The following is a 7,864-nucleotide window of genomic DNA, read 5'->3' as shown; positions in this document are numbered from 1 at the left end:
TTTAACCATGTTCATGCAATTTAGATTATGAAAATAATAAGGGGCTCGTGATACCACTGTTAGGTTATGATACATATGACATTTACATAAATCATGCGGAAACAACCATTAACCCAGGAATCATATTATTTACACATAATCATATAGCATAATTAGATGCATACTCTTTGTTGCGTGCCCTCCCTAGCTGCGCCCGAACCGAACAAGAACAAGTCTTTTAGGACTCCAAGTGTCGTCCCTCCGTAGATAGTCCACAGCACGTCCGGATCCGCCTTAAGATTGACCAACTAGAATCGCCCTTAAGGTACTAGAAAATTCGGCACTTTTATGAGCAAGATGTGTTTTAATTTTCTCTCAAAAAACTCACTTTTGAATACTTTGAAACTTGTATATAAATTATGACCCCTAGGCCTTTATTTATAGAGTTATGGAAAAGGAATCGTAATCCTAGTAGGATGCGAATTAATTGGAATTAGAATCCTACATGAATTCTATTTAATTAATTTATCCAATTAGGAATAGACATTTAATCATACACTGACTCTTGCAGATTCAGGAATCACGCATGAGCACAAACTCACACACACACGGCAGCCACAAGGACTGCCCATGCGTGCGAGCTGCAGCCCACGCAGCAAGGCCCACGCATCCGTGGCCTTGGCGCGCGCTGGGCTTGTGGCGTGCGTGCTTGCTGGGCGACGGCCTGGCTTCGTGCTGGGCCTTCGTCCGGCAGGCCTCGTCCGATGCTAATTCGTACGATACGCTTCCGATTAAATTTCCATTTCCGGAATCTATTTCCGATACGAACAATATTTAATATTTCCGATTCCGGAATTAATTTCCGTTTCGAACAAATATTTAATATTTCCGTTTCCGGAATTATTTTCCGATTCCGGCAATATTTCCGATTCTGACAATATTTCCGTTTCCGGCAATATTTCCGATTCTGGTAATATTTCCATTTCCAATAATATTTTCCGATACGTACCATGTTTCCGTTTCCGGCAACATCTACGACTTGGATAATATTCATATTTCCGATACGATCCATATTTCCGTTTCCGGCAATATCATCGTTTCCGGAGTATTCATTTCTTGCCTGTGACGATCTTAGCTCCCACTGAAACCAAGATCCGTCGGTTCCGAATATTCATAGATGGAGTATTTAATGCCATTAAATACTTGATCCGTTTACGTACTATTTGTGTGACCCTACGGGTTCAGTCAAGAGTAAGCTGTGGATTAATATCATTAATTCCACTTGAACTGAAGCGGCCTCTAGCTAGGCATTCAGCTCACTTGATCTCACTGAATTATTAACTTGTTAATTAATACTGAACCGCATTTATTAGACTTAACATAGAATGCATACTTGGACCAAGGGCATTATTTCCTTCACGCATGACGAAGCACTATTCCCGCCTGATGAAGTTGATGACCAAGTTCCCCGGGGCACCTACACCAGTAGAGATCGAGCCGACCGACGGGTATGCAGCGTCGCCGTTCTGCGAAGCGATCGCTAGAGTGACAGTTCCGCACACACTCCGAATCCCAACCTGGACCACCCTGTACGACGGGACATCCGACCCCTATAGGCACGTCAACTTCTACAAGCAGCGCATGTGGCAGATCGGGATTCCGCACGACCTAGTGGAACCTGTTATGTGCAAATCTTTCGGCGGCACCCTTGATGGAGCAGCTTTGGAATGGCTCACGAACGTCCCTCCCAGATCCATCTCCTGTTTGTCCGATCTCATCAACGCCTTCTACCAACAATTCGCCAGCAGTCGCCAGTTAGAAAAACAAACCAGTGATCTCTATCGGTTGGTTCAAGGGCCAACCGAGTCGGTACGCGATTATTTTAACCGTTTTAATTGTGAAAAAATTGGTATAAAAAATTGTGATGTCAGGACTGCTATTGAGGCGTTCAAGAGAGGCCTCATCCCCAATTCGGAGCTATACCGGGAAATAACCAAATACCCCTGTGCAACTTTCGAAGAGGTGCGATCAAGGGTCACCGCCCAGATGCGAATCGAAGACGACGAGGTCATTCGAACAGCATCTCAACGATCGATAGGGGGCAGCAGCGACAGAAGATCGTACACCCCGAGAAACAACAACTGGCGACACCAACCATATGTTCGGCAAAACCAGGTACAAAGTGTCAATCAGTATTATGATACTAACAATGTTTACAGGAACGAGCGGGTCGAACACCCTAACATCTCCGACTACGGCTTCAACGTCGACATTGGAGGTGTGGTGAACGCCCTTCAAAATGTAGGTGGGACAGTCAGATGGCCCCGGAAGAACGACAGACCGGACTCCATGAAGGACATGAGCAAATGGTGCGACTTCCACCGCGACAACGGCCACACAACCGAGGAGTGCATCTCCCTCAAAAAGGAGGTCGCATACCTCCTGAAACGGGGGCATCTAAAAGAACTGTTGAGCGACAAAGGAAAAGAAACGTTCTCCAAAGAGCAAACCACCCTGCCCGGCCCAACGACAAGCAGCGAGCGACCAGACCCACCACCATTCAATAAAGTGGTAAATGTTATTTCCGGTGGTTCAGATATTTGTGGACTAACCTCTTCTGCAGCTAAAAAAATTAACAGGGGAGAATTTGAGACTGTAGAAGAGGGACAAACCGAAGACGAGGTCGCACTGCACAGGTCCCTGACCGCAATGGCTATCACTTTCGACGACTCAGATTCTGTAGATACACAGCGGGAACACCACGACGGGTTGGTAATATCGCTCCCAATAGGGAACGCATTGATCAAAAGGATACTGGTCGACAACGGAAGCTCAGCCAACGTACTGTTCTTGGAAGCACTACAGGAAATGGGATTGGAAGAGAAAAATATTGTAAGGAGATCAACAGTTCTGGTAGGGTTCAGTGGAGAAGCACTACGGACGGTAGGAGAGATATTGCTGCCTTCATACGCAGAAGGCGTCAACATGATGACCAAGTTCAACGTCGTCGATTGTCCATCAGCATACAACGTCATCCTAGGACGACCATGGATCCACAAAATGAAGACAGTGCCATCAACATACCACCAATCAATCAAGTTTCCAACCAAATGGGGGGTCATGGAAATCAAAGGACAGCAAAGAGATGCGAAGAAATGTTATGAGATAGCACTGAAACCATCCAAGTCATCCATCTAGCAATTACAGCCAGGGTCGACATCGGACGACCCCGACGACCAACAAATCGACGAGATAGTACTAGACCAGACAAAGCCAGACCAAGTCGTAAGGATCGGAGCCTCACTGCCTGACAACATCAAAAGTCAGATAGTGTCGTTTCTAAGAGAAAACTCGGACTGTTTCGCTTGGTCGCACGAGGACATGACAGGAATCAGCCCAGACGTGATCACCCACAAGCTCAACGTCGACCCCACCTTCAGACCGGTAAAACAGAAACGACGTAAGTTCGCACCCGAAAGGAATAAAATCATAGACGAAGAAGTCCAAAACCTGATAGATTCAGGGAAGATCAGAGAGGTCAAATATCCAGATTGGTTAGCAAACATCGTCGTCGTCAGTAAAAAGAACGGAAAATGGAGAGTCTGCATCGACTTCACAGATATCAACAAAGCTTGCCCCAAGGACCCATTCCCTATGCCGCACATCGACGCCCTGGTCGACGCCACAGCCGGACACGAGCTGCTCACATTCATGGACACCTACTCAGGATACAACCAAATCCTTATGCACCCAGACGACCAGGAAAAAACGTCTTTTGTAACGGATAGAGGAATTTATTGTTATAAAGTCATGCCTTTTGGTCTTAAAAATGCAGGTGCGACGTACCAAAGATTAGTCAACAAGATGTTTAAAGACCAACTCGGAGACACAATGGAGGTATACATTGACGACATGCTGGTGAAATCGAGGAAGGCTGACGATCACGTGGAACACTTACGACAATCCTTCGACATATTAAAAAAGTACGGTATGAAACTTAACCCGACTAAATGTTCTTTCGGAGTGTCCGCAGGAAAATTCTTAGGTTACATCGTCACCCAACGAGGAATCGAGGCCAGCCCCGACCAAGTGCGCGCGATCATCAACATTCAATCCCCCAGGAACATAAAAGAGGTACATCGCTTGACAGGAAGAGTGGCGGCGCTAAACCGTTTTATATCGCGGTCGTCGGACAAGTGTCGATTATTTTACGACGTCTTGCGCAAAAACAAGGGGTTTAACTGGTCCGACGACCACGAAGCAGCCCTGCAAAACCTCAAAAAATATATGATGTCGCCACCCCTCCTATCCAAGCCAAAAGAAGGAGAAGTCTTACAACTCTATTTAGCCGTTAGCTCGACAGCAGTCAGCGCAGTCCTAGCTCGAGAAGACGAAGCACAACAACTACCCATTTATTACATCAGTAAGTCACTACTGGAAGCAGAAACCAGGTATTCCTCCCTCGAAAAACTCGTTTTAGCACTCGTTACCGCAGCCAAAAAACTAAGGCATTATTTTGAAACTCACCAAATAGTGGTGATGACTAACTATCCAATCAAGTCTGTGATGCGTAGGCCAGAACTGACATGTCGAATGGAGAAGTGGACAATGGCACTAGGAAGGTTCGACATCAAGTATCAACCAAGAACGACTGTAAAATCGCAGGCCCTAGCAGATTTTGTGGCAGACTTCAGCCCCGACTTAGAGAGGATAGCAGACGACGAAGTCAAACTCATCAACAACATAGAAGGAATATGGACACTCTTCGTCGACGGCTCATCTAACTTTCGTGGTGCAGGTTTAGGCGTCGTACTGAAGTCACCACAAGGGGACATGATAGCACAGGCAATCTGCTGCGATTTCAAGGCAACTAACAACGAAGCAGAATACGAGGCGCTAATCGCCGGAACGACATTAGCTATGGAATTAGGGGCAAGCGGACTCAACATCTTCAGCGACTCACAACTAATAGTCAACCAGATTAACGGCGACTACGAAGCTAAAGACCTAAAAATGACCTTGTATCTCGAGAAAGCGAAAGAATTAACTTCCAAATTCAAACCCTTCTCCATCAAACAAGTCCCAAGAGACCTAAACACGCAAGCCGACGCCCTTGCCAACCTAGGATCCGCACTCAGAAAATCACCATTCTCGACCATACCTCTAGTACACCTACTGTCACCCGCCGTCGAAAAAGACATACCACAAGACGCCAGCCTCGTCCTATCAACCGTAAACACAGACAGTTGGACCAAACCCATCTTCGATTACCTAAAGCACGAAACTCTACCCGACGACAAGCTAGAAGCCAGAAAGATACTTTTCAAAGCTTCACGATATGTTATTTTGCAGGACGTACTATTTAAGCGATCAGCAAACGGAATGTTGATGCGATGTGCCGAAGAAATCGAATGGGAAATACTACTGAAACAATACCACGAAGGAGAATGCGGAGGACACGAGGAGGACGAAGCTTATCAACCAGAATCAAAAGAAATGGATACTATTGGCCAGCAATGCTTAAGGACGCCATGAGGTACGTATCCAAGTGCGACAAGTGCCAACGACACGCAGGTATGACACACAAACCATCTGAATTCTTACATCCAACCCTAACTCCGTGGCCTTTCATGAAATGGAGGATGGACATCGTTGGCAAATTGCCCGTCGCCCCAGGACAAAAGGTCTTCATGTTAGCCCTAACAGATTATTTTTCCAAGTGGATCGAAGCAGGCGCATTCCAACAAGTAAGGGACAAAGAGGTATGCTCGTTCATATGGACTAACATAATATGCAGGTTCGGAATACCGTCAGAAATCATCTGCGACAACGGATCACAATTCATCAGCGACAAGACAAGAGCTTTCTGCAAAACATGGAACATCGAGCTAAAGACGTCGACGCCTAGATACCCCCAAGCAAACGGACAGGCGGAATCCAGCAACAAAACGATCATCGCGTCGCTGAAAAAGCGGTTGGACGACAAGAAGGGGCGATGGGCAGAAGAACTGCCATCCATCCTATGGGCCAACAGGACGACGCCTAGGACGGCGACGGGACAGACTCCCTTCTCACTCGTTTACGGGTGCGAAGCAGTACTTCCCCCTGAAGTGACGTTGCCCAGTGCACGATATGGACTTATGACGCCGGAGCAAAACGACGTAGAACTCAGCGAAAACCTCGACAACACAGAAGATCTCAGGGAAGCAGCGTTGATAAGAATGGCGTCACAACAACAGATCGTGGCAAAATGCTTCAACAAAAATGTCAAAGTGAAAATGTTCAAAGAAGGAGATTGGGTACTGCGCAAAGTATTTCAAAACACGAAAGAATTAAACGCAGGTAAATTCGCACCAACTTGGGAAGGACCGTACTTGATCGACAAAATCGTCGGAAAGGGGGCATACAGACTCATTACCAAAGATGGCAAGTCGGTCCCCCGAAGCTGGAACGCAACACATCTTAAACTCTACCATTTTTAAAATCTCGTCGTAACCAATTTTATCAGTTATCGTATCGTCGTCTTTATCTTCCTTTATCGTTTTACTTTCGTTTAAAAACCATTACTGACTTAAGCATCGGAGGGCCGTTGGCATCCCCAACGGCCAATCCTCCTAGCGACCCATGTTTTCTTTTGCAGAGTACAAGACGCACGACGAATGATATCCAGAAGCAACAACGTACGACGCAGAACGAGATCGCGAGAAACAACGAACAAACAGCGCAGGTACGATTTTACACATCGGTCGATTCAATACTTATTATTTGCAAAACATCTACTACACGAAACTAAGACATCCAAACGCGACGGGATAACCATGAAAGACGAACAACCGAGAAAAAGACAAACAAACTTATCATACACAAACACACAGCGCGCGACCCCTGATATATGTGTTTTATATAGAGTTTTTACCCCCGTCCCTTAGTACTTTTTGATCTCAAATGAGCTCTTCGGAGCGATTTTAGTACTAATGTGCTCCTTGTAGTGTGTTTGTAGTTTCAGGTTCATCATTGTAGGAATTAGCATATTTTTGTGCATTTCCTACTCGTTTGAATCAATACAAGAGATTATATACTTTCGAGAGCGCAAACATTGAGTTGGAAGAATTTTCATGCAAAGCGAATAGTGAAAGAAGTAGAAAACTGAATGTCGTCCACTCTTTTGATCATAACTCGAGTTATACAACTCCAAATGCAGCGATTCAAATTGGGTTGGATTTTAGACTTCAAGAGCTTTCCAACGAGTGGTCACTCGCCTAATTCCGACTTATAACGAAGGAGATATGGTGTTTTTAAGATAGAGGATCGTGCAGTTTCAACACGCGCCCGATCGGGCGGGCTTCGCCCGATCCGGATCGGGCGGTTATTCTGGGCGCTGTTCTGGGCATTTTGCAACCGCCCGATCGGGCGGAATTTGGCCCGATCGGGCCGACTATCGAGCACATCGCCCGATCGGGCGAAGCGTCGCCCGATCGGGCCACGCCAACCTCCAGCGTATTTCGCGAGATTTTATTTCCGATTTTGGGCTCTATTTTGGGCAAACTATAAATACTAGCCCCTTATATTTTTAGTGATATCTTTTATTCTAGTTTTCTAATTACTTAGTCTATTTTAGTTCTCTCTATTTTCTCCAAACACTTAGTTTTAATTTTAATCAAAGATTCAAGCTTTATTATTCCATTGTTCTTCAAGTCGGTATTGTTTCTTGCTTTAATTTATCTTATTGCTTGATCATGTTTTCTATTATGTTAATTGCTTTGTTATTTATTATCATGAGTGAGTAGTTTAATTTCTAGGGTTTAGGGGATCCATGAATGCATGATTGGGATTATATGTGGACTTGATTAATTGATTGATTGATTATAATTTCTATAGCTTATTA

The 7,864-nt window shown here is 45.3% G+C and overlaps 1 protein-coding gene across 1 annotated transcript; it reads left to right on the top strand.

The window, feature by feature from the left end:
* Nucleotides 1–1,401: 1,401 nt before the first annotated feature.
* LOC110783263 (uncharacterized) lies at nucleotides 1,402–3,177 on the top strand. Its single transcript, XM_056826988.1, has 2 exons — nucleotides 1,402–1,823; nucleotides 1,911–3,177. Exons 1-2 carry the CDS (start codon nucleotides 1,402–1,404, stop codon nucleotides 3,175–3,177), a joined length of 1,689 nt encoding a protein of 562 aa, XP_056682966.1.
* Nucleotides 3,178–7,864: the final 4,687 nt, after the last annotated feature.

The sequence above is a fragment of the Spinacia oleracea genome, chromosome 4 (genome assembly GCF_020520425.1).
Source record: "Spinacia oleracea cultivar Varoflay chromosome 4, BTI_SOV_V1, whole genome shotgun sequence".
Taxonomy (NCBI): domain Eukaryota; kingdom Viridiplantae; phylum Streptophyta; class Magnoliopsida; order Caryophyllales; family Amaranthaceae; genus Spinacia; species Spinacia oleracea.
This window is presented reverse-complemented; position numbering and strand designations above follow the sequence as displayed.

Excerpts from the sequence above, each read along its gene's own strand:
- LOC110783263 (XM_056826988.1), top strand. The coding sequence starts at position 1,402 with ATGACGAAGCACTATTCCCGCCTGATGAAGTTGATGACCAAGTTCCCC. Across the intron at positions 1,824-1,910 it reads CAAACCAGTGATCTCTATCG|GACTGCTATTGAGGCGTTCA; the intron begins GTTGGTTCAAGG and ends TTGTGATGTCAG.